Below are 27726 nucleotides of genomic sequence, written 5' to 3'. Positions count from 1 at the left end.
GGCTGAGAAAAGGAGGCCTCAGCCCATTGGGGGAGAGTCTTGGGGGTTCCACCTAGGGCTCTTCCCTGGATGTGAAGAGCCATGCCCACTCTCCCGGGAAGGCACTGATCAGGCATTCTCCCCCTCCCCCGCCCCCACCAGAGGGCTCCTTCCCTGACTCATCCTCTGTTTGCATCTCCACACAGACTGTCCTGGGACCACATGACAATGGGAATCCTGGAGCCAGAGAAATATGTCAGCCCATAGGAAATGCACGAGAAAACACTCAGCTGAGACTCTACTCCTGTTAAAAGCTAGTATTATACTCTTCAAGCTAGGATGCGACTGTGCTGCCATGACTGGATCACACACCGGAAATGGAAGGGGACTGCGCCATCCTCTCATTGTACAGAAGAAGAAACGGAGTCCTGGACAGAAGAAGGGCTGAGCCCAGGCACACAACACATTAGTGGAAGCCACAGGCCCCAGCCCAGCTTTCTGCCTGCCAGCTCAGGACTGCTGATTCAACTTTCCTCCACCTCTCTTTTTGGGATAAAATCAGAAGTGCAAATTCAGTCCATCGGACACATGATTCTCATCCCTGATGAAGGCAGTGAAACCTCACTAATCCGAACCCCACTAATGCAGAATTACTGTCAATGAGGCTGTGGTGGGGCAACACCACATCAGTCAATAGGGTCAAAGTGTATGTGGACATGTGCAGGGTTTATTAGGAGAACACACCGCGTTCTCGTATGTCAGGAGGCAGGGTGGCATAGCACTTAACACACTGGCTTTGGTGCCAGACAGCCTGGCACGGAAACCTGGCTCCATCGCAGACTAGCTGTGTGAGCTCTTGCACGTTAGTATCCCTCTGCATGTCAGTTTCCTCCTGGCAAACACAGGTACCAGCCATGCCCCCTGGGAGATGGCTGTGAAGATCCAATGGTAAGTGGCTAGCCACGCATTGTTCCCAGTGCGTGCTGCATAGTAGGCACGCAGTAAATGCTCTCTGGTATGACCACCGTTTAAACACAGGACACAGCCATGTGAGCTGAGATGACCTCATTATGTGTCACACACGAATCCTCGGAAGCAGATGCGCTGAAGAATGCCTTTTCTCTAAAAGCATTCCTCGATGTATTAGAGCGTGTTTCTCAACCTCGGCTGCACAAGTCATATGGGGACCTTTGAAATTACTGATGAGATTCGGATTTAATTGGTCGGGTGTGCGGCCCGGGCACCTGGGGTTTTAGAAGCTCTCCTGGTGAGTATAATGTGCACCAAGCTGGAGCGCCACCAATGCAAAACCGTGCTCTGCAAAGTGTGGTCTCTGAACCAGCAGCATTAGCTTCCCCTGGGAAGGGGTTAGAAATGCAATTCCTCTGGGCCTGCCCCTGACCTACTGAGTCATAAACCCCAGGTGATTACGAAGCCCTCCAGGCAATTCTAATTCCTGCTCAGGTTTGAGGAGCCTCATGTTGAGAACCCGCTCTTCAGCTGGTCTGAACAGTGGAGTCCCCACCATGTTTTATGAGTGAATGAAGGACCAGGAGGTAGGATGTCTGGGTGCCAGCCTCAGGTCTCCAAATAATTCACAGAATTACCATGGACACACCCTTTCACCTCTCTGGGTATTGATTTCATCACAGGGGGAAACTGGCATCTTGCCACGGCAAGAACTGATGCATTTTCAATGACTGCTACGGGCTGAACTGTGTCCTCCTAAAAGATGTGTCCTAACCTCTGTGAATGTGAATGTGGCATTATTGGGAAATAGGGTCTTTACAGATGTAATCTAGTTAAGCTGAGGTAATCAGAGTGGGTCCTAACCCAATATAAGAAGAGGGTAATTTGGATAGAGACACACAGGGAGAAGTCTGTGTGATGACAAAGGCAGAGATTGGCGTGAAGCAGCTGCAAGCGGAGGAATGCCAAGCAGCTATAACCACCACCAGAAACTACTCGTATGAAGAGGCCAGGAAGGATTCTACCCAGAGTCTCAGAAGGAGTCTGTCCCTGCTGACACCTTGATTTCAGATATCTACCCTCCAGAACTTGAGAGAATAAACTTGGTTGTTTTAAGCCATCTAGCTTGTGGAGCTTTGTGGCGGCAGCCGTAGGAAACCAATATGACCACGAAACAGTCAATCCTAAATTTATTTCATCTATTTAGTAAACATTTATAGAGCGCTATTTCATGCCGGGCTCTACCCAAGGCTTTTGTAAACACGGTGTAATAACTTCTTTAATTCTCCTAATAACTCTATAAGAGTGAAATGAAATCTCAACTCTATGAGATCAAAGAGTGAGGAGGCGAGAGTTGAAACAATTCACCCAAAGTCACCCAGGCTTTAAGAGGTAGAGCTGGGATTCCAACTCAGGCAGTCAGGCTTCTGAATGTTCTCTAAGATTCCTTAGAGTTCTCTAAGATTCCTTATGTCAAGTTCAGCCAAGGACCCACACATACCTACCCCTGTCTCCACTGGCTCCCTTCTTCTCCAGGCAAACACATGCTTACACACACGTGCACACACGTGCATAGACACACGCCGCCCGCAAGCTCACGCTCACACCCACTCACATCCTTTAGCCAATGCACGTCCTGCCTGCCTCGTTACCTCTCCTGGGCTCCGATTCTGGAACATATTGGTGGGCCCTTCCTTTCTTACCCCCATGACTCTTGGAGCGTCTCTGTGCTTCCACCAGAATGGCAAGGTTATAGGAGCAACAGCAGCAGCTCTTACTACGATTTGAAAAGCCAAGGGACCTCAACCACTGCCTCCATCACATCCATGTCTCTGCCACCGTGCTCTCCATGTCTGGGCCTCTTTCTGTCTGTCTGTCTTTCTCTCTTCTGCCTGTGGCTGCCTCTCTCTCTTCCTTGCCCAGATGGGCTCTCCTATGTATCACGCTCTTTTCTCTAAGGACGGAGACAGACCCAGTCTGACCATCCTCTGAGGCTGGCAGGGGAACCAGCACAGCAGAACGCCTCAGACAGATGCAGGGCCCTCCTTCCTCTGGGCATGTGACCACACCACCCTTTGGATCCTGAGGCAGAACCTAGTGGGAACAGCATGGGCTCTGGAGCCAGACTGCCTGGGTGCGAATCCTGCTTCTACCATTTGCTAGCTATGTGGCCAATTACTTAGCCTCTTTGTAACTCAGTTTCCTCATCTGTGAAATAGGAATAATCACAGTGAATTCTCACAACCATCTGCAGTAGACACTGATTTATAAATAGTAAAGTTCTTACAACAGGATCTGTCACCTACCAAGTGAGCTCCCTGTAAGTGTTTGTTAAATAACAGTCAATGAGGAGGGAGAAAATGCCTCATAGGAAAGGGAGGACAGAATCTACGGTTCAGACAGTGGGAACTGCCCCGAATGCTCTTAGGTCATTGAGCTCTGAACCTCTGGGCTAAGCAAAGAGCTCTCTGTTCTTGGTGCTGTGGAAATACAATGGACTCTGGCCCCCAGACTAGCCTGGTTCAAACCAGGTGCGCAATCGTGAGCATGTCTCCATGTCTATGACATCCTTGACTTGCACCCCCAGGTGCTAGTAGCTACCCCCACTCCCCGCTGTGACGATAACAAATGTCTCTGGACATTGCCTAATGTGCCCGGGTGGGAGTTGGGGACAGAACTGTCCCTGGTGGAGAACCACTGGTTTCTACATATGAATGAATCATTAACATTTAATTGATACTACCATATGCTTGGGACCTTGAAAACATCTGTAATCCTACAGCAACACTATAAGGTGGTGACAATTTCTTCTGTTTTATAGATGAGGGCTCCCAGGCCCAGAAACTTTAATCTTAAATTCATAAAACAGGGAAAGGGACCAGGTGGGATTTGAGCCCTGATCCTCAGCCTGCAGAGCCCTGCTCTCTCCCTCAGCCTGCTCTGCTCCTTTTCTTGAAGAGCAAATGATCACTTACAGCCTCATAAATGTCTAACAATAGGGGACCAGTTCAGTAAATTATAGTGCATCCCCTGGATAGAATATTACGCAGCTATTAAAATGATGGAGTGCCAGTAAAAATGAAAACTATGTAACAACATGGAAAAATGCTAACTGGATTACAGTAACTTAAAAAAAAACAACAACCTTAACAAATAAAATTGTGTCTACATTGTGATTACCACTATGAGAAAGTATATCTATGCTGAGGTGTTAGATTGAAGGTATTAAGGATAGTTTTCTTCTTTCATAGCTATTGTTATCAGAATGTCTTTGCAATCATTATTTTTAAGTAGTAGCAGAGGAATGAAATTCAAAATATTAGGTTAATCATTGGTACTTCTTCTACCTGAATCAGCGGAATTAAAGCTTCTTTACTATTTTTAATTTTATCAAATTTATTGGGGTGACATCAGTTAATACAATTATATAGGGTTCAAGCATACAATTCCATCTGTACATTGCAATGTGTGTCCACCACCCCAAGTCAAATCTTCTGTCACCATATATTTTCCACTGTTTTCTACCTCCCCTCCAATCCTCCTTCCCCTCTGGTAACTAGTTACTGTTGTCTGTGTCTATGAGTGTTTGTTCGTCTTGTTCATTTGTTGCTTTCAGCTTTAAGTCTCACACATGAGTGAAATCAAATCAACAAAACAAATAGTAACAAGTGTTGGAGAGGCTGTGGAGCAAAAGGAACCCTCATACACTGTTGGTGGGAATGCAGATTGGTGCAGCGGCTATGAAAGGCAGTGTGGAGGTTCCTCAAAAAAATTACGAATAGAATTACCATAAGATCCAGCAATCCCTCTCCTGGGTATCTACCCAAAAAATCTGAAAACATTTATCCATAAAGACATATGTGCTCCAATGTTCATTGCAGCTTTTTTTATGAGGCCAAGACATGGAAACAACCAGTGTGCTTTGGTAGATGAATGGATAAAGAAGTTGTGGTATATATACACAATGGAATACTATTCTGCCATAAGAAAAGACAAAATAGTGCCATTTGCAACAACATGGATGGATCTTGAGATTATTATGGTAAGTGAAATAAGTCAGATAGCAAAAGTCGAGAACCATATGACTTCACTGACATGTGGGATATAAAGCCGAAAACAACAAAGGAACAAGACAAACAAATGAAGAAACAAAAACAGACATACATAGACAATAATTTAGTGGTTAGCAGAGGGGGGTTAGTAAGGGGGAGGAAGATGGTAGATGAGGGTAAAAGGAATCAAATATATGGTGATGGAAGGAGAACTGACTCTGGGTGGTGAACACACAATGTGATATATAGATGATGTAATACAGAATTGTACACCTGAAACCTATGTGACTTTACTAACAATTGTCACCCCAATACACTTTAATTAAAACAAAGAAATCAAATGGTTCTTGACTTTTTCTGCCTAACCTATTTCACTTAGCATAATAATCTCAAGATCCATTCATGCTGTTGTAAATGGCAGTGTTTCATCTCTTCTTATGGCTGAGTAGTATTCCACTGTCTCTATGTACCACATCTTCTTTATCCAATGAAAGCTTCTTTAAAATCCTTTGAGTATGGTGGGGTTCAATGCATTCTTCTTTTACCCCCAAATAACACTGTTGCAGGTATAGTTTTGAACCAGGACACCTCCTCTTGCACTGACCAGCTTCTCCCAAGCACAGGAAGCTGGAAGTGCAGAGCAAACTGTCTAGGAAGGCATTGGTGTGGATCACTGGGGAGCCGGGGCTGTTAGAAACATGCTGTCTGTGAGGAGCAGATGTGTCTGTCTGTCAGAGGCTACTCAGCGGCGCACTGGTCTCATGCATTATGCATCAAGAGTGGCCTGGCGCCCTGGCCCTGCCGTGTGGGAGAAGTGTTGCATAAGGAACATCTGATGAACTGATTGGAATGTCAAAATGTCATTAAGGATAAATTAATGGATGTGTTACTTTGGCTGTAAGAGACAGTGCCGGCGAGACAACAGGTAGCTGGCGGTCTGTTCCCTAGCCCAAGACAGACAGCGTTTGCAATGGAGATTCATGATCTTTCTGTAACATGAGGTGCTTTGCAGGGAGAAGAATAAACAGAAATGCTCCAGCACTTAAGTGCCGTAAAATCACAAGCATGAGATAAATTAATTAGTGTACGCTCGGAAGGCGGCCGGTCTGTCTGCACTCCTGGGGAAAGCTCGAATGGATGGCACGGGGCTAGAGATGACGGGTCTCAACACCAGCCTCCTAAAGAAAGCAATTGAATTTAATGTGCCATCATAAACTGCAGCTGATAGAAAGATAAGTCTGGTCTGTGTTTGTTTTTTCACGGATACCATTTCTGTCGACTGCTTCAAGTTCTTTATGTTTGTGGGTCAAGTGTCTTAGGTGAGCGGGGAGACTTGGCATGGCTATCACTTGCTTCTAATGCTATGGGAGGAAATTCTCAACACTGGGGGCATCTTTCAGGGAGGCCTGATTGCCCCCCTGGCGTCCTAGATCAGGGGTGGTCCATTCTCCTGTGATGGGAGGCTCCCTACCTCACATTCACCTTGTTCTATTGTTAGACAAGTATTGTTAGAAAATCCTTCTTTATGTTTCCCTTATATTTTCCTCCTTGTCATTTAAACACAATAACACAAGCAACAACAAGGATAGCTGACTCTCATTTGCTAGGTGCCAGGCATTGGGCTCGGGTCATTCTAACCTTATCTTGCATCATCCCCACTTTACAGCGTAGGACCCTGAAGACTAGAAAGGGTGACAGCTAAGGGAGAGAGTGCACAGCTAGCCCATGAGAGAGCCAAAATCCAAACCCAGGCCCGCCTCAAAGCGAGTCTAACATCTTCACTACCACACAGTTCGAAGTTCCATAACCTCCACTCTTAGAACACAGCCAGGCTTGTAGAGCACCGCAGAATGTAAGAAGGCAAGACATGTGGGAACTAACATTTTTGAGTCCATCTTAGGCATTTTGTTAACCTGGCCTGGGGTAGTCAACCGAATCCATCTTTCAAAGTCAGTTACTATTTCTCCAGCTGAGACCTCTCTTTTCTTGCATTATTATTTTTTCGTTCCATGTACATTTGTTTATTTTTTAATACACAAAAATCAATCTCAATCAATATTAACAATGGACATTTAACATATGAAAAAAGCACCATTTAAAAGAGCATGAAGACAATGAAACATCCAGGTATAAATCCCCCAAAACATGCCTGGGAACTGCATGCAGAAAACTCTAAGGGGACAAGGAGAGAAATCAAAGCAGACCCATGCAAATGAAGAGACGCAGCACGTTTCGAGGCCAGAGGACTCAATATTAATGTCGATTCTCGCCAAATTGATCTACAGAGTCAATGCACGCACAATCAAAACCTGGCAGTGTTTCTTGCAAGCTGGCTCTAAAATGCCACTGTATGCTTATTTTTAAAAAGAGAAGTTGGGGGATGGGGAAGTGCTCCAAACCTCAACTGTCCAGAAAATGAACGCTTACCCCTGTTGTCATGTTAAATAGCACAATCATCTGGGTACATTTCCTAACAGCTATTTCTCTGTGTCTGGTATCGCTGAATTGGAACGCAATCCCCTCCACGGCACAACGCTATTTATAAGACATCATAAACCAAAATATGTTAAGGGAGAAGAGTTACTCTATACAATTAAAAGTGGGACTCAAGAGGCCTGTTTTAAAGAACAATGCCAACCCTATCCTTTCTTTAATCTTTGTCCTTATGACTCCAATGGATATTATAAAATTTCATATAATTGTAAAAAGATCTTTGTTCCTGTTTGAGTCTTATCCTATCTATGCAGTAGGTGTATTTAAAGGAATAAAGTGTTGGTACAGGTCTCCCACCCGCCCACCCCCATTACAATTTGGAGCAATGGTTATAAACTTTCAGGCAGGGACTTACTTTGAACCTTCTTCATCGCATATTCTACGTGGTCTCAGAGGCTGTCATTCTTGTCAGTCTTGCTACCTTGTAAAGTAGCTTCCCTCAGAATCCTTGTCACATCCACTTCCCCACCCATGATAAGAACACAGCGCCAGTAACTGGCAACTCTGTTCCAGTTTTTCATGTAGCCTGTGCCCCTGGTCAGTTTGGTGAGCCTTCGAGCATCTACTGTGCACCAGACATAGAACCAGATGTTATCCATGCATTGCACTATTTTATGAAATCCTGGAAAATCCCCAGAGCAACCATGCAAATATAGTATGACTGTCCCTTTTTTACAGATGAGGAAACAGAGGCTTGGAGAAGTTAGGCTAAAAAATGGCGGAGTCCAGGATTCAAACCCAAATGCAGTAGGCCCTGCTCTTTTTATTACAGGACATACTGCTTCCAGGTATTGAATATTATTTCCCTCACCATTCAGAGCTAAGGGGAAAGCAGAGTTTAATACCAGTAAGGAGTGGGAGATGAGATGACAAAAGTATAATTTATTGAGCAAATTGCTCCCAGCCTAGGAGGCTGGAAAACCCCTGCACAGTTATAAAGGGGGCACACACTCAGGCTCAGCCATGGATCTTCTGGAAAAACCTTAGATCCCACATTTTCAGGGTAGTTTTGCTGTGCAAAGCAAAGATAAGACAGAATAGTATAAAATGGCATAGTATAAAATGCCATATCGACCCTATCGGAGCTTAGATTTTCCACCAGAAGTTGTCTCCTTGGCAGTAGATGTCCAAATCATAAATAACACAGGGAAGAAAGAATAAGGTAAAATATAGACGATCTTAGCTTTTCTCCATTTCTAAAAAAGTAGTGTCGCTAGCTCTTTTCCAAAACAAAACAAGGCTTCCGTAGTCTTGAGGGCCAATGTGGTTTATAACCTTAACAAAACCATATTTTCACTCTTTACAAAAAACAAAATCTCCCATTCAATGCAGGGTATCAATTGCACTGATCTTGCATTTCTTCCACTTAAAAAAACGGGTGGTTGTAACGTACTCAAATTTCTACCCTCTTAGGATATTCTGCACGGTGGTTCAAAGTCATTGGAATGAAAAGGTACTCCAGAAAGAGGCTCAGCTAATGCTCTTTTATTCTGCTAAAAGGGAGAGTTCATAAATGCAAGTGTTGGCTTCTTGAGGTCTCATTGATGAAGACAGTGCTTATGTACAAATATTTCTCAGAGGACTGATCACGGCTGAGGGGTCTTTACTCCCCATGGTGTACCAACACCACGAGAGGGAGTGATTGTGAGAAATTAAATACTATGTAGACATGAGCCTGGGGCACTTTTGCTATGCATTAAATGGTATGTACACATTTATAAACAGCGTAAAGATTGTCTCCTTCAATATTTAAAAGAAGGAAATGGTGCCATCAGATAGCATCTCTCTTCTCTAGACTCTGCCCTACAAACTCAGGTTCCATCAACACAACCAAAGCCACGTCTATTGGATGATCCTGGGGGACCAAATTCTCCACTGAGTTTCCAGGTTAAGTGGCCAGACCAAGACCCTTATTAATCTTCCAAATGATTGGATTGCATGACCCTGGCTTCTCGAGCTCTCTCAGATGGGTGGTTCTCAACCATGGTTTCAGATTAGAATAACCTGGGAACCGTAAGATGTCTACACATCATTTGGGGACCAATGAAATCAGTTCCCCAGTCTTGCTTGATAGGTTGTGGCTTGTGATCCCCTCTTTGTTTGGCCACCCTCCCCAAACCATACACTAACTCCTCTGAGCTCTGTTCCCAGGAGGGAAGCGACATTCTCCATGGGACTGTTCTGCATTCTGAGAACAATTCCTCTTTTAAGGCAGGATTTGGCAGCTGTATCACAAAAGACAAGCCTATCCCCCATCCCCTGTATTTAGAGGTAACCACGGTAGTCCTTACACCTTCGACCCCAGTCTTTTTTCTACCCACTGGTCTACAAAGTCTTCTTGTGTTAAAATGACATTGTCTACTTCTGGCCAGAATCAGTTATTAACTCTGGTCCCTCCACTTGATCTCAGTAGGGGTAGATGCCAGGAGGAGGGGTGTCCTACGCGATTGGTCCAGAGAAGAAAATGTGTCAAGTTGAAGAACCATCATCTCGATTGTCCTCCTTCATTCTGTTGGACAAATTCTCCTTCCATGTAACTTAGTTTGGTAGTCACAGCTTCTATCACCCCGCCTCCCCTGACACACCCAACGTTGCTGCGTTCTAGCTCAGCTCTACCGTTCAATGAATGACAATTCCCTTGGCACATACAATCTTTGATTTAATGTCTTAAGATAATCCCATGAATTGAGCACAATCATTCCCTTTTTTCAGATTGGAAATTGAAACCCAGAGAGGTTAGGATGCATAGCTATTAGGTAGTGAAACTGGGATTCAGAGCCGAGAGAGAGAGAGAGAGAGAGAGAGAGAGAGAGAGAGAGAGAGAGAGAGAATTTTAAATAGTGAAGCCACAAGGAAAAGAGGGTGAATGTGTCATTTCTTTAGGGAAACATCTTGCATCTGCCCCATACCCAGCACCCTATCAGGCCCTTTAGTCCATGGTGTTATTTTGTCACATCATCCCTGTTTCTCTTTCATGTATTCATAACATGACTTGATAACTGTTTGGTAACACATCCAAATTGCCTTGTAAGCTGTGAGCTCCTTGAAAGAAGGGTATTTCTTTCTAAATTCTTAATACCTAGCCCAGGGCTTAGCACAAAGGGATTGCTCAGTAAATACTCATGTATGAAAGACTGTCATTCTCTTCTAAAATGTACTGTTATTACCCCCATTTTACAGATGAGAAACTGAAATGGAGATGGAGTGAAGTGACTTAAGGAAAACTGTAGGGCCAGAATGCCCAGGGTTCTTTCCTATCCCAGTCATTTATGTAATAATATCTTCTTAAATATCTCCAAGCCCAACTAGACAACTAGGTAATAGGTGGGGAAGCACTTTGGAAGAGATAAAACAGTACATACAAACAAGATGCAATCAGGATAATCTCATCATTGTGGAACTTAACTAAAGCACTCCCTTCCATTAAAAGCACTATGCTGAAACACTTAGAAAGGCATTTTCCAATTGGTGTACTTCAGAATCCTGTCTTTTCTACACCCCTAGCTGCAAGAGTCATTCCCACTTTGGGGCTGCTTGCTGAAGGCCAGTGCCTTCGGAATTAAACCCGTTCTTTCCCTGGGCACACACTGCTACGGGGCACCGTGGCTGGGCACTTGGAAACCTGGTTCTCTCCTCTGGCTGGTTCAGCAAAAAGATCTTCCTACAGTCTCTCCTGTGATAACCCCATAAGCTCCCCCAGGCAGGAGCTCTGTGTGAAGGTGTGTACAGCCCTGGTGCCCAGCAGGGGCATGGCTGAGAATCAAATGCCTATGAAGGAATGACTGCCCAAGGAAGGACTTTTTAGAGTTTACTTTTCATCAGTGGGCAACAAAGTAGCAACTCCAATTAGCTGGAATACAAAGTATCCACCGGCACGGATGTACAGGGAGGGCCATACCACGTGCTCACATCCACGTGTCTCCCGTGGCCAAATTGAAGAAAAGCTAATGGGAGTGTCATACGTTGCATCCCCTGAGAAGTGGACTCTAAGACAGAGATTGACATGGGGGCGATGAATTAGGAGGAGCTTCCGGAAGAAAAGGGAAGGGGAGGGAAGGGAAGGGGAAAGAGTAGGCAGAAGGGGAAGCTGAATGGTGATATAGTTGCAGTGATGGCTTGAGCCAACCCCATGGGAAGCTCTGAAGCAGGGGTGACTTTTACACCCCTGTGTTGGCCAGCTACTGGATGACCTTGGGGGAGGCAGCTCTGAAGGACGAGTAGTTCGGAAGGGGGCTGTTAACCAAGAATCGTCTGCCAGCAGCAATTCTGGCAACTGGGAGAGTAACCTTCTTCTCGAAGGGGGATCTGAGTGGTACATCACAATGTCCTCCTCAGGAGCTTCTCTTTCCAACCGCATTTCAGTAGGTCACCCGTCTCTTTCAGCAAAGAAATCCGCACACTCTTTTATATCTCCTTTACAAAGTTCAAATGCTTTTTCAGAATAGAAGCACTTAGAATCACAGACAGACCTTTCTAAGCCTCAAGAAACCCTTAATACCTGGTTGGTGTTCAAACACGGTATAAACTTAAAAGTGAAGCATACGCATCTTCTGCCAACTTTGGAGGGGAAAGGCTCATTTGTATTTTCCCTGATTAAGGTGACAGGTTCTGGCTTACAGATTTGCTCTGTTTGGTATTCATGACTGATGGGTTTAGACTTTAATTCAATAGAGTAAACAATAAAGCATCCATTTAGTCACAATCCCTCTCCAAATCTGTACAAATCTGTATACACGATGTACCCGGTGCATTTATATCTATCTTGTTGCAGCAGCATTCATTAATTTTATACATTTATAATTGTGACGTGCAAGTCCAACACTGAGAAACCTACAACTAATATAAAACTACAAAACAGGTGATCTGAAAGCCCGCCATCATCATATGCCAAAATACATGAAAATGGATATGAACTAACTTCTAGAGAATGAAGTAATACAACTCAATGGGAGCCGAAACGAAATGGAGGGTGGGGGGAGATCAACCTCACACCTACACCAACCTGTGTGCATTCATTTATAGAGTCAGCACAATCTTATGATGCCTGATTTGTTCTGGGCTCCATGCTAGTCATTGGGAAATGATGAATGAGGAATCTACAGGCCTAGTCGATATGGAGAGAGCTGGGCAAACACACCAAGGGCAGTATAACCTGAGAACGGTTCATGAGCGAATGAGTCAATCGGTGAATGCATGAAAGGTGACGGCAACACCAAAAACATGCACCCGGGGACTAAGGATATGGTCTGTGGGAGTTGGGGAGGACCACCTACATAAGAGAATACCAATTTTACCTTTTTACAGATACTGGAATGTTCCAGGCACAGAAGGTACATAGGCAAGCCAGAAAGAGGGCACTGCAGGTGCCAGGGTGCAACCCTGAGAAAGGGACAGTTATATCGCGGTGATGCGAGGATGTCAGGAGACAAGTTGTTCTCAAAGTCAGCATGCAAAATAATCATCTGAGATGTATGTTAGAATGCAGATTCCCAGGCCACACTTTCAAAGGAACCGGGCAGATCTGGGGGTGGGGCCCGGGAATCAGAATTCTCACTCAGGTCTTCCGCTTGGCTGAATGGCAGTCGTATGGCAGCCATCTCTGACGTGCCTTAATGGTTGTGCCTTAGATTGTCACCTGTCAACGTGTTTGCTGTTAACTTCTGGTAATTGATACTTATCATTTTGAAAAGGTTTCCTTCTATTCCTGTTTTTTCTTCATTTTTATTTGAAGTGACTGATAAATTACATAAAATGCTTTTTGAGTTTCTCGCAACGTAATCATTTTAAATTCTTCTTTAAATGTACTGAGGCAATGATATTCGATTTGCAACAGCCTGTGATGCAAAAAGGTGTGTGCATTTGAGAAAAGGGGGCAGTTTCTTACTTTTGTTGAGGACCTACTATGTTCTAGGCAGTTTCCAAACATTATCTCATTAAATCCTTGGAAGATCTCTGTGAGATATACTCTTTTTTTTTTTTATAACCGCCAGTTTACATATTAGGAAACTGAGACTCAGAAAAAGTTGAGTGGCTTTTCCAGGTCACTGATGCTAACAGGAGCAAAGGTTGCCTTAAAGCCACAGAAGCAAGGAAAATCGTTGTTATTTGTTTTCTTTTGAATAACAGCTCATCTCCCTATTAATGTTCGCTGTTATATCTTTTAATTTCATCTTGTTCTTTCATTCATTCCACACACATTTACTAGGAGCTCATGGTGCATGTTAGGGAGACCCTGGGGAACACCCCAATGAACTAGAAACATCCTTAAGACACACATGGTCCTGCCTATGATAACAAAGTAACTGCAGTGAGAGTTGGGAGAAAAGGCCATTCCTGCAGGTGGAGACAATCAGGGAAGACTTCCTGTAGGAGCCAGTATTTGATCTGAACCTTGGAGAATAGATGCAGGATTTGAATATGCTAGAACGGGGAGAGAGGGCGAATGTGGGGGGAAGCCTAACAGTCCCAGAGTATCTGCAGACAGGCAGCAGCTCATATCACTGTTTTCCAGCTCTGTGACACTCGCACAGGCATTCATCCAAGGCTAAGTGAAACAGTTAAGCGCTCTCTCTGCCAGAATGCTTGGTAAGCATCTCAGTGCTTTCAGAAGAATGGCTGCACTCAAATGTCTCTGTTTGAAACAATTACTGTGCCCATCACACACCTTGAGGTAAATTAACCTGTGAACACATGTCAACGCTTAATATCCTTTTAAAACGCAGACACAGAATTTGTTGGTGCTGCTTTACTATAAAAAGGCCAAACAAGAATTCTAGAGGAGCATTGCTGTCAGCTCAGAATGTAAGGAATAGGTAACCGTTACTGTTTGTAACATACCATTCTGTCAGCCACGCTGCATATACACGCTGTCATCACCCCTCATGAAAATGCTGGAAAGTCACTAGTGGTATCACTATTTTGCAACTGAAGAAACTGAGGCTCAGAGTGGTTCCTTGATTGTCCAAGGTCAGAACAATCTGATGGGAGAGGCAGACCTAGAATTGTCGTCTAGGCCTGACACCAAAGCCACATTATTCTCATTGCGTGTGTGTGTGTATGTACTGGACAATGAAGGACCCTATTCTAGACAAACCTGTGTCCTTGGGTCCCCAGATCCTTCTATCTATAGCTCTTTTTATTCTGGTCATTGGCACTCTTTGGTCACCCCTCACTCTAACCCCTTGGCTACCTCTGATCTAGTAGCCCATTGCTTGCGACTCTGACCATGTGGCAAATTCCCAGGACAGCAACGACCGGATTATCCCAAGGGCCTCCTTGCTGGCCAGGAATCACGACCACTTCCTGTCCCTAGAAAGGTGCACAAAACGGAAGCTCTACAGACTTGCATTTGAATCCTGGCTCCCCTGCACACCGGCCAAGGGCTCACCAAGCACATGGCCCAGGCAGGAGTCCCCCCACCCCCTGAAGACCAGGGTTTGGTGAACAGCATGAGTAGGACTTGGGAGTATATGGCCCTGGGTTCATACCCTGGCCCTGCCACAGCCTGGCTGTGGGATGTAAACACGTCCTCAAACCTCAGTCTTAACATCTAAATAAACTCAACACAACAGCCTGTATCTCACAGGGCTTGCAAGCTTTAGAGGAGCCGACGTAGGGAGCTACCAACAGGTAATTCTTTTCGACTTCCTCCTCTTTCTAGGCTGGTTCAGATACACTTCATTCACCTTTGTGTCTGCAATGGAACGCATAAGGTGCAGCTTACAGCAGGAGCTCAATAAAACGGGATGAATCTGGAACCCCATCCTCTCTCTATCTCAAAAGTCTAGGGCAGGGATTGGCCCTCAGCACGTGTCTGGCCCACTGTCTGATTGTTTAAGACAAATTTTATGGGAACACACCCATGCTCATTCATGTGCATTGTTTACGGATGCTTTTGTGTTATGTCAGAGTTGAGTAGGTGCAACAGAGACCATATGAGCCTGAAAAGCCCAAAATATTTACTACTGTTTCCTTACAGAAAAAGTGTGTAGACCCCTGGTCTTGTGTATGGGACCTTTCAATGGGGGAGCCCTTGAGGGTCTCTGTTTGAAAAACAAATTCTCCTGCTCTTTCCCGACTGACACTTTATATCCTCTTTCTCTGGTTTGTCTACTTTCTCCTTAGCTCTCTTGGCCATTACATAACATCTATACTACTTACTTTTCTTCTATATGTTATTTGCTACCTACTCCATGAAAAAGCTCCACGTGGGCAAGGAGTTTTGTTTGTCCATTGATCAGTGCCTGGCAATTCCATGGGTATTCCACAAATATTTGTTGAATGAATAAACATGATTTTATGGAAGAGATTGTTCAGCCAAAGCATGTTGGAAGCTCTTTCTCATGGACAATTTTGGGGGCTTTCAAAGGGACCAAGTGGCCCCCAACTCCTGTGAGGAGGGTATTATTTTACCTGCCTTATAGATGAGACAGCTGAGACTCTGGTTAAGTCAGTGCTTCTGAAATTTTAACGCGCACATGAGTCACCAAGGATCTGGTTACAATGCAGTTTCTGACACAGTAGGTCTGAGCTGGGACCCCAGGGACTGCAGTTCCAGCAAGCTCCTGGGCAAGGCTAACGCTCCTGGTCTATGGACCACACTTTGAACAGAGAGTGTTAAAGCACCCACTCAGGGTCTATACCGAAGACTTGGCCGAGTGGGGATTTTGAATCGAGATCATGAAGGTCATCATTTCTCTTCTCCATCCACACGCATCTCTCAATCCTATGGTCTCACAAGCCCCGACCCTCCTCCCCTCCTAGGCTGCTCCCTGTCCCCAGACTCTTTGCCTTCGGGCCTTCCCTTCCATAGCCACCATCTTCAGCATCTTCCTTCTCATAGGCTCCTCAACTTTACCTTCATGTGCCCAGGACTTTTTGGCCCTCCAAGTGGCTAATGTCATGTTTCTCCACTGTTTAGGCGCCAGTGGTTATAAAGAAGTATTCTTCTTGGGCTCCAGACAGGCTGGCTTCCTTTGCCAACCCTACCCCCTAACCTGCACAAGTGACCACTGATGGCCAAATGTCAAGGCCATGCCCACACCCTCCATGTCCATCTCTCTTCAGCATCTCTGCTATTGCCAATTCCCGCGTCTGCAATGGCCTTCTCTTGTGCTTCTAGCGGTTCTCACCCTACTTCTCCGGCTGCTTTGCCAGCTCTTCTCTTCCTTTGAATCTTTAACCACAGTCAGTTCCTGGCTGGCATGAGTTTCACACTCCAGGTTCTATGACTTAGACTCCAAGTTTGCACCAATTGAAAGGTCCTTGTTTATCACTGTTCCTTGAAGTACAAAGTACCTGGGCACCTGTCTCCTACACTCCCACACTGTTCACATTGAGTTCATCAGAATACGCAGCACAATACAGGGTATAAAGTGGGCATCTAAAGACCATGCTGTGTACACTGGCTAACAGACTGAGGGGATGAGGTGCCCACAGGTTGTGATGGGTCATTCCATGCCCACACTTACTGTGTGGTTCTTATGATGCCATAAGAACCCCTGGAAGACCAAGGAGATCCCAGGGGCCACCACTAGTGCCCTAACCCTTTATGGTTTCTGAAAGGGGAAAGAAAGAAAAGTAACATTTCAACATTTCTTGAGTGCCCACTTTGTGATCAACACTTTACAAAATTGTGTCATTCCCTCTTCAAGGTATCTCTGAGTTACGCATATTGCCACTATTTTAGAGAAAAGAGAAATGAGGCTCAAAGAGTTCAGAAATTTGTGCAAAGCTGCATAACTGGTGAGTGATGGAGCTGGGGCTTGAACCCAGAGCTGCATGATTTCTAAAGCTCATTCTTGTTTCACCACAGCAACAAAACCCCACATTGTTTTCTGCTTCTATTCCTTTACAGATGCTCTTCCCTCTGCTCAGAATTCTTATTTCTTTGGGTAAAATCTGTTTCTAAAAACACTGATAACTACCTGTTGCCCCATGGAAAAACTAGTCAAGCAGCTAAGTGCTCTTATACCACAGTACATATAGACACCTCTCAATCACATTTCAAGTATTTGATTTTATGCTAGTCTCTCGGGTAGGCTTGAGCACTGTTGGGGTAAGGCTCAAAGTCTTGGTCACCTCCACAACCAGGCTGTGGAACACAACGTGCATGTTCAATGCACATTTGTCCAATGAATGAATGAACAAATGAAGCAAGTACTTCTATTGTTGGTGGTGGGGTTCATTGGCTTCTGTATAACACGAGGGTAGTGGTATCAGAATCTTATTTGCTCATCACGTGGGCCTATAGACCTGTGGACATAAGCACTGAGCAGAGGGCTTGGGGGAGACTTTTGCTAGCTCCATCTTCATCTGTGAAGGCTTCAGCAGATGATTACTGACAGACATGGCCCCTCTCACAAGGCTGGGGTTCCCAGGGGTCGAGGACAACATGGAATGATGGACAGTGTAGTTTCCCAGGAGCCAGGCATTCTGAAGTGTGATCCCGCTCTTTTGCTAACTGCATATATGATTTCACATACCTCTTTGGACCTCAGTTATAAAATATGGGAAATGCATTATTAGGAAAATGGGACTAATTCAGTGATTTTCTAACTTCATTACCGAGGACTTATTTATGGAGTTTTCCTCCTTTACCCTCATGTTTTGAAAATATCTGGTTTAATAATGAGAAAAATCATCGTCATTTATTTAGAAAGTGCAATAAAAAACTGACAGGCAATTAGTCATCTATAGCTACCAACCATCGATAACTACCACGGATAGCATGAGATAACTAATGCTAAAACCAAACGGAGATAATTCCATCCCAAAGCAAAGACCTTGGATGTCACTGTGAAGCTGTTTCTAGATAAAGTCATGATGGCCTGTAGATTTCCTGAAACAGTAGAAACAGCCAAGGAATTTCTTTCTAACCTTTGGGCCCTAGGGCTACCTGTTCTCCAAGTGGACATGAGGTGGACTCTGAAGTTACTGAGATCTGTGATTCTGTTTTGTGTAAGCAAGTCTTGCAGGAGGAATGTTTGATCTCTCACTGGAATTTGGGGAATTTCTAACTAGAAAATTATACTGACAAAGGAGAAACAGCCCTTCACATCTCCAAAAACAGGGGGGGAAAAAATCCAAGATGGCAGAAACATAACAGACACGAACAATGACGGTGCATTTTCAAATGGAAAACATCTACGCAAAATAAAAACTTTGGGGCTACAGATGATTTAGACAGAAGTGAGTATGAGGACCCGACAGACATTTGGTTGGAGCAGGAAATGCATGCTACAGTTTCCCTTACAGGGCACAAAGCAAAGGTAACCCCGGGTCGATACTTACAAGTAATAGGAGTAGGAATAAGCATTTCTTCTATATATTGATGGGCAGTCAGATGAAGGAAATGTCCAAAAAGGGGGAAAAAGAAAAGACAAATAGACAAGAATTAGATTTATATAAAATCTTGATTCTTAGAAATACACATAGTATTTCAGTCTCCCTCAGCTCAAGGAGATGCACGTTTCTCTACTAGTTATCTTTGCTGAGAATCAGACAATTTCAGTGGTAGAAAAAATGAGAACAATGTCTCCTATGATGGAGAAACTCACAGAGGAAGCCACATCTCATGTTGGCTGATTTAGTTGTTTGAAAGTTATTTCTTATGGTCAACTAAAACTAGCTTCATTATAAATATGACTGTTTCATCTTGGATCAGATTTCTGTGGCCTTCTAGAACTGGTGTACCACTCTTCTACCGGACAGTGCTCCTATGATCTAAGGAAAACCATAAGGACTTCTAGCTTCTCTGTTCCAGTTCAAACCACACCAGAGTCTGGTTAGTAAGGTCATGCCAACAGCAAGGAAATCATGTAAGCTAGCATCCAAGATGGCTCCCTAACGATCCACACTCCCCAAACTCATGCCAAGGTGTAGTGCCCTCCTGCATTGAACCAGGGCTGGCCCTATCTGACAGGTGTTACATTTTGGGACTTTCTAGAATAGGTCAAAAAGGAAGCCTGGCAGCAGTGTCCAGGTCTTTGCAACTCTCGCTTAGAGCCCTCTACGTAAGACGTCCAAGTATCTTGAGGTTGCCATGTTGGAGAGGCCATATGAAGACAATAAATAGGCCCTAAGACTGCATGAAGACAAAGATAGAGGCTGGCATTGTAAAGAGACCATTCCTCTTCTTCATTCCTTGTTCTGTGGTCCAGGGCCTGGAAATGTGATTCTTCAAGGACAGAGAGCTCAGGACGCCTTTAATGAAGACGTATAGACACATGCGTTCTCCATATTGTCAAGAACACTGGGCCGAGATGCAAGAGGCCAGCGTTCTGATCCCAGCTCTTCCCCTTGCTCACTGTGACATCTTGGGCAAGTCAATTCTTTCTCCTGGACCTATTTCCTGATCCAAGTACGGAGTGAATGGCACGGATAACTGCCAGCTTAAACAGCTTTGAAGAGTGGATATATGGCATGCCTTAGCGTCCCAGGACCAGCACTCGGTAACTGAGGAGCAAGTCACTACACATCTCTGAGTCTCATTTTCTCCATCTCAAAGTTGGGGGCATTAATTCCTTATTCCCAAGAGTCATGTGGGCATTAACATCAGATTATATAAATCTAAATTATAGTCAAAGTATATATGACATATAAAATAGTATAAGTAAATGATATGAATCTAAATTAATATTACATTATATTCGTCTACACATCTGAAATACAGTTGGGCTCAGTGAAGAGTTTATGCTCCCATCTCATCCACAAACAAGCTGTGCTGCTGCTCACTCTGGTGACCGGGAGCAAAGTGCTCACCTCGTTAGGAATGTCAAAATCCTAGTAACATCAGAACAAATACTTGTCTAGCACTTCCTGCATAGTTAGGCACTGTTGTCGGCTCTTACCAGGAATGAACTCATGCATTCCTCACCACCACCCTGACAGATAGGTATTGTTATACCCCCACTTTACCGATGAGGAAACGGAGATGAAAAAAAGGTTAAGTATCTTCCCTAAAATCACTTAGTCAGTCGCTGGGTTTGATAGTGCAAGGGCCCTCAAGCTCCTGTTCTTGACCACTAGCCTGTGCGACCTTTGAGAAGAGAAGAAACAGATGTGTGTTGACCAATACAGTGAGTCAGACATGGAGATGTCACATGTTTATCTCTTTTGACCCTACCCACAACCTCACGGAGAAGGCATTATTCTTACTTTCACTTGAGGCAGCTGAGGCTCTCAGAGGTCACTCTTCACTAGGTCTAAGGTTTTGTGTATTTGGGGACCAATTGCAAGGGTTTCCATAGTCAGCAGCCCCAGGCTGCATGCTTGGGCTCCATGCTGCACTCTATGTTCTGTACCCTTCGGCTTTTCTGCTCTTGACCTTCAGGATCCACCTCTGCCTGGGCTACCTCCTCATGAAAACATGCTCCCTTAACATTCAAACCACCACTTCCAAGTAGATTTTCTGAGTTAGCCTGTTTGTTACCAAAAGCCAGTGCTATCCTGACCCAGCCTCAAGGCAACTCACTCCAGAATGACGGCAACTGACAAGCTTTTATTAATTGAGTACCTTTCCCCCAATTAAATTGCAAAGTCTTCCAGGGCAAGGATTATAGTTCTTTAATTCTGTGACCAAAAGGTAGTATACATGTGTGTTTTCTCTAAGGCCTGAAGAAGATTTACTGAAGGTCTAAATTTACAAGGATACAGAGATATTGCAAGTAACAGATTGCCTGAGATCAAAAACTCCTGAGCAGGAAGACAGCTGTGCTTGGAAAAAAACACACACACAAAACCCCAAACTTAATAAATCACATATTGCGAATCTACTTTTCAGCTGGCTGACAAGATTGACTTGAGGCACAGCTTCCCTTTTTTGTTCCACACTATTTAAACAGGACTAAGCTGTGTATTTAACCATCCATTTGAATCATCTACCCCATGCATCTAATGCATAAACCCACCTATCCATCCTTCTACCCATTCATCCATCCATCGATTCATCCCCACACTTAACAATCTATCCACCCCCCTACCCACCGATCTATTCATCCACACACTCATCTACATGGAGACACTCACCCTTTGGATCTCCATGTAACCCGGACTCTGTAGGGTCCCACATTCAAAGAAGCCCAGGCCAAACAGCCAGAGGTACACAAAAATAATTCTAATCTTTAACTCTCATCTTTTGCAACTTCTAAGGGAACCTCGTTTGAGTCACCCACCAACATCTCACATCCCTTTCTGCCACCGTTCACTTCTCAACATCCCCTCCGCTCATTACAAAACCACGAAGGAACAACGACAAAACATCAGTCAGGTTTTATTGATGTTTTGTCTCTCTCTGCCCTCCTATCTCTTTTCCCCCTGGTCTTCTGAATGTAAATTGATTCAGCTTCTTTCATTAAGCCCTTCTCTTGGTCTTCTGGACCTCTAGCCCATTCTCTGTTTGCTTTCTAGTTCAGTATCACAAAAGGAAACACCTAATAGCAAGAGAAAAAATCTCTTTGGAGAGTGACAAGGAAGTCCCATTGCCAATGACGATGAAGCCTCCAGGGGAAGAAGCTAGGACATCTTATGTGTCCTGGGAACATTTGGCCATAGCTTTGGTGAAGACTTTGAATCAGTTGGATCCACTAGGAGCAGAGAAAACAGGGAACCACCATTCCCATGTCCCCAGAGATTAGGGAGAGGGCCCAGCTCAAGCTAGTGGAGAGGATGTCGCTGGTGTTCAGCTTCTGAGAGCTCCTGGATCCAGGAACTAACTCTGGATCGTGATGGGACTGAAGAGATTCTGACACTAGCATCCTGAGTTGTGATGATTTGCTTAGTAGTTAGGGGTTTCTTTTCCTTTAATAGACCTTCCGTTCAGGTAGCTGTGGACAGCCTTCTAACGGTCAGCAGTAAGTTAGTGATAAACTCAATCAACCAGAGAAGTTTTCCCCATAAGAGACGAAGGAGCCCACCAAACCCTTCACTGGCTTCTGGGCATCTCTAGACATGAGAAGACATTGTAGGTCAGTGGAAAGAGTGCAGGCCTATGCTTAGTTTCTCTTTTACTCCTCCTTTACCTTTACCTTCTCCTCTCCTTTCCTCTTGTCTTCTTTCTTTCCCTTTCCTTCCCGTATACCCATCTGTCCATTATTACTATCAACTAGTTCAGCAAAATGTTGTATTTTCTCCAAAACATACTACATATGTAAACACTGATTGGCAAAATCCAAACCTCTGCCCACTGCTACAACACTTGAGTTTTGCCTCTTGGGGAGAAATGGTGATCACGTGATACATGTTGCTTGGGTCTGATGGATAATTTTGATCGAGGTAAAAGATAAAGATGTGAAGAAACGGTTAAAAACATACAAAGGACTCACTTTATACTTGCTCCCACCCTGGAAGCATAAAGTCCTTTCCTCTCTCCCCAAAAGTCACACATTTCAGAAATAGCTGTTGAGAAGGAAGTGAAATTTCTTCACAAGCTCACAGACGATGACGTGGGTTAAGCCAGGCTTTAGAAAGAGCAAAATTGGAAGAGCATATCTGACTTACAAATCAGTGGCAAAGAATGAGAACATTTCAGCTCTATCAAAGAGGAATGCAATTCTGTTAAATTGGTTACTTTTTCCCGGGAGACAATCCGAAACTCACCTCTGCCACCAATGTGTCTGTGAGTCTAAGAAACACGACAATGATCTTATACGTGCAAAGTGCTTACTGTCCCCAGAAAAATCAAACCCCATGTTCGACCTCATCTAATAGCAGCTGACTTGTCACTGAGACATTCAATATGGCCCCATTTTATGGATGATGCTAATGATATGAAAATGCAGTGCTGTCCTTAATTAACCCTTTGGGGCTCTTGGTCCCAAATATTAACAAGTACTTTCCCTTCCCCCAGCCTCTCCAACCAGAAAATCAGCAACTGGTTGAGAACCTTAACTCTTCATTCTTCTGGGAGTCTGAGGAAAGAAATGATCCTGTTAAACAAAAGATGTCAAGAAAGGACAAGGTCCTACCAATAAGACATCTTAGCCAGAGGGGGGACTGACTGTTTCAGAACAGAACCATGAGAGACACAAGGACATTCTCGTGCCAAAATGGCTAATAGACGGCTCACAGCACGTATAGTGGGAACCCCAGTGTTTCTGATGCACTGATGGCCGTACATGGGGATATTACTATTATTTTTTAACTTCCTGCACTGATAGTCATGTGATCCCTTAGTTGAAGGTTGGAATTTGTCTTTGGTGCATTCTATCCCTTTGTTTTGGTGGGGACACATGTCATGAGTACTTTTTGTTGTACAGATGGAACCAAGTCCTTGGTCCTCGTTACTGGGCTTGTCCTGACCTCTGTGGGTAACCAAACCCAGAGATTCAGGATGAGGTATGACGTCATTTGTTTAATAATATGAAAGTCTCTTTAAGTTGGGGATGGGGAACATTGCAGCACGTATTACTATAAGGTAGGTAAATGTTTTGTTTGCTCTGGCAGATTGCGGGAGTGGGAAGGTGGAGAACAAGGTTGGAACAATGGAGTTGAAATTGAGAAGACATGGAAGAGTGTGGCAGGCATGTAAATCTGGCACTAGATGCTCATGATGGATACCAACTTTCCATGATGGGTATTTCCTTTCCCTCTCTGCACCTCCCTTGTGTTATCCTCAAGTCTTGTGAACATCTGATAAACAGAAGATGGCCGTGTAGTGAGAAGGATGAAGCATTACTTTCCTGCATCTACCTTCCTGGGCTCATCTGTGTCTCCGGGGCTCTCCATTTATCTTGATCACATGACCCATCACAGCAGAGCAGTTAAATCTGAGAAGACTCATTTCATGACACAAGGAATCCCATGGCACCTCAAGGTGGCCCAACCATAGGGCTCACTGGCCCCATGAGAAACGGACCATCTCAGGGTCACTCACCAAGCAGGCAGCACATACCCTTCAGTCATCACCACAATCAGCCACAATTGGCCCGAATATTTCAGGACCTCCACCATCAGCAGTCGGTCCTTGCTTAGAAGGGGTCAACAGAGCATGGACTTGGCACATGGCAGTGCTGGGGCACCTGGGCTTGGCACAGTCTGCAGGGCCGCAGCCCTGACTCACCTCCTCTTGATGGTGAGCATCACGCCCAGGAGGATGATGATGAACATGAGGAGGCCGGCGATCACTCCGGCCATCTTTACGGTGTTATCCACCTGCTTCTCGGGCTCCACAGTGTTAGAATTCTGGGTGGAGGCACCTGGGAGGGGAGAGGAGAAGGAGACAGATGTTGAAGAGACTCACACACCTGACTAGATAATAATCCTAAGGACAACAGCTGGTATTTATTGTTAATTATGTGCCAGGCACTGTGCTATGAGTATTACACACGTTGTCCCACTTAATCCTTCTGAGGATTACTCCCTGTGCACTTGGGATTGCTATTATATTCCTTTTTTTTTTTGCCTATGAAGAAATGGAGAGTCAGGGAAACTGAGGTGTCCAAGGTTACACATGGCTGTGTTGGGACATTCTTATCTTCTGCTAAGATCAACTGCAGAATTTTAGCCTTCATACCGCTTTCTCCCTAGGATCAAACTGTGGAACTACAGTTAGATTCTGAGGGTCATGAAATCATGCCAAACCCTACTTTAGTCTTTCAGGTAAATGGTGAAAAAAAAACCACCCAGCTTTATGCTGAGGCAGTATAATTAAAGCCACTGGATCTTTTAAATTACATTTATTGGGGTAACATTGGTTAATAGCATCATGTAAATCTCAGGGGTACAACCTGATAATACGCCGTCTGTATATTCCATTATGTGCTCACCACCCAAAGATAAGTCTCCTGTCACCATGTATTTGACATCCCCCCCTTTTTAAAGATAAAAACATAAAGTGTTTATTTTGTACCTTATATGAAACAAATATTGGGGTAGAAATTTTGTGTATTAAAGGGAAATTGCCTTGGGTTCAAAAATGCTTATATCCAACTAACTCCATTTTTTGAATTTAATGCAGATGCTACATACTCTGTCAGATGCTAACACGTGAACTCAAATCCAGATAGAGGAAGGCAGGGACCTGGGCACTTACTAGATCCTCAGCCCCGTGCTGGGCCATTTTATGGATCCATCTTGGTCAGGCCTCACAAACATTCCATAAAGTAGAAATGATTTTTCCCATTTTATAGATGAGAAAACCCAGGGAACTTGCTCAAGGCAAGATGGCTGATGAACGGCAGGCCCAAGAGTCCATAGGTTTTTCTGACCCTAAGTCTAGACCTCAATAGTCAGAAACCTTGCATTCAACTTTCAAGTCCCCTGGTCCTTCAGTCCCCTGACCCAAAACAATGATGTTTGCTAATGTCATAAGAAAAAGTAAGCAGCCAAAGAATGCCTCAGCCCACCTGTTCTGCAGTGTACCAGGGTCAGAAGCAACACCTTGTTCCAAACCCTGTGTGAATACTTCTGGAGAGGGGTCCAGCACCCGGAGTGAATCTCTCCTGCTGCTCTTCATAGTCCCAATGGTTCCATGATGACGTGAGGCAGCTCAAAGCCAAAGAATCCTCTTCCTGACCCATTCCTACTTTTTTGCCACATTATCAACAACCCATCCATCCTCAACGACCATACCTTCTCTGGTTTCCTGTGTCCCTGAGAATTCCTCCCTCTTCTCTAAATTCTGAGAACTCTGTAATGCTTCCCACATACCTCAGTGTACCATGTCATTCGCTAGTTGTTTTCGCATCTGTCTCCTCCAGGGGTCTGCAAGCTCCTCAGGTGTGAGGTTATGCCTCCTTTATCTTTGTTTCCTCATGTTAGCCCAGAGCCTGGCTCATAATAGGTGTTCCCTTCATGTTCTTGATGTTCAGTATTTCGCTGAAGGGATGGCATCACTGCCCACACACATTTGTTCTCTAGGAACCAAACTGAGTTTCTCCTTTTTCAGCCATGTGTTCACAGCACTCAGCTGAGTTGAAGGGGCATTAATGCCCATGAGCTATGATTCTGATTCCCCAAACTCACTGATGGTTAAGACCAGCCCTCCAGCACAGTGAAGCACCCCCTCTTCTTGCCTAAGAGCATCCTTCCCAGACTCTCTTGTAACTGAGACAAGCTGGGTTTACTTAGTCAAGTCTCCCTGGTGAGGATGGCAAGTCTTCAAGAACAGGGAGTGTGTCCTACTCATCTCTCTAACGCCAGTCTCTAGCACAGGTCTCCTTTCTTGTAATTGTTGGTTAACAGATGATTATTGAACGACATAAAGGCAAGTGAACCACAGTTATTTGCTTCGTTCGTTAATTTGCTACTGAGCACCCGTGGGCTGTCTGCCAAACTACGCTGTCAGTGGGGTCAGAGAGCCTTCTTTTGGAAGGACTCATGGATGAGGGATTTTATTCAGCTCCCTTCACCAGCTAAAGGCAAAACCAGAGCATCAAATCCCAAGCCTGAGCAGGCGCTGCTTATCCACGGTCCAGAGAATTCCTGGAGGAGTTAGCTAACATAACTGCCTCTTTGGTGGGGCTGGGCTCACATGCCAGAGTGGGGGCTGGTTCCGCGTAGCCCCGTATGGCTCTGCTGTCCCAGTTTGGAGACAAGATTTCTGAGATATGTCTAGTCCATGAGACACGACATGGCCAAGTGTAAAGGAGGCTGAGTACCTCAGAACGCTGTTTCCTTGATAATGTCAGAGTCTTTTTGTTTGGATTTGAAGGAATTGTGGCTCTGGAGCATTCACTTCTGTAGCTAAACTGTACTTAGTTTCGGCTATGAGGTCCTGTTCCTGAGACTGGGGGTGCAAAAGCAAAGGAGCCCTGGAGAGGATGCTAACAGCCCAGGAACACTGTTATTCGCCTGGTCTAATGAGATTCACAGTTGATCCCTTCACTAAATAATCACAAGCACCCACTATGTGCCAGGCATTTGGTACCACGTGGTGAGCAACACAGGCACAGTTCTGGCCCTGAAAGAGCCTACACATAGTGGTGGGTAGGGCTCCGAAGACAGGATTAACGAACCAAGAGTTAATAATAGCAAGCTTTCAACTCTATTAAGGGTCAGAACTAAGAGACGCATGACACTTGCAAAGTGCATAAGAGGGAAATGAATAGCTTCTGGGAGGAAGTGGCCAGTGGGGTGAGCTCCAAAGAAGGACAGGCTATAAAACTAAGTACAGAGCATAAGAGGAATACACGGGAGCCGCAGAAAAAACAGCACTGGCTGAGTGATGGGGCAAGCAGCCTGGTGCATTCAAGAAATGAAAGAAACATAGTGCAATGAGAAAGCAAGGAGAGCA

The 27726-nt window shown here is 44.7% G+C and overlaps 1 protein-coding gene across 18 annotated transcripts in view; it reads right to left on the bottom strand.

The window, feature by feature from the left end:
* The window catches only part of PTPRT (protein tyrosine phosphatase receptor type T), a 1016018-nt gene that overhangs the window by 126136 nt on the left and 862156 nt on the right, over positions 1-27726 (bottom strand). For 7 of the 18 annotated variants that reach the window (XM_074318312.1, XM_074318303.1, XM_074318302.1 and 4 more), the window contains 2 exons: positions 24553-24688; positions 18787-18815 (listed from right to left, as the gene is read on the bottom strand). In XM_074318312.1, the coding sequence (XP_074174413.1) occupies positions 18787-18815; positions 24553-24688 (165 nt within the window). Of the gene's footprint in view, positions 1-18785; positions 18816-24552; positions 24689-27726 lie in introns of all 18 variants that reach the window. The other 11 variants (XM_074318304.1, XM_074318309.1, XM_019748876.2 and 8 more) reach the window with 2 other exon arrangements.

The sequence above is a fragment of the Rhinolophus sinicus genome, linkage group LG13 (genome assembly GCF_036562045.2).
Source record: "Rhinolophus sinicus isolate RSC01 linkage group LG13, ASM3656204v1, whole genome shotgun sequence".
Lineage (NCBI taxonomy): Eukaryota > Metazoa > Chordata > Mammalia > Chiroptera > Rhinolophidae > Rhinolophus > Rhinolophus sinicus.
Note: the sequence above shows the minus strand (reverse complement) of the source record. Positions and strands in the feature narration are given on the sequence as shown.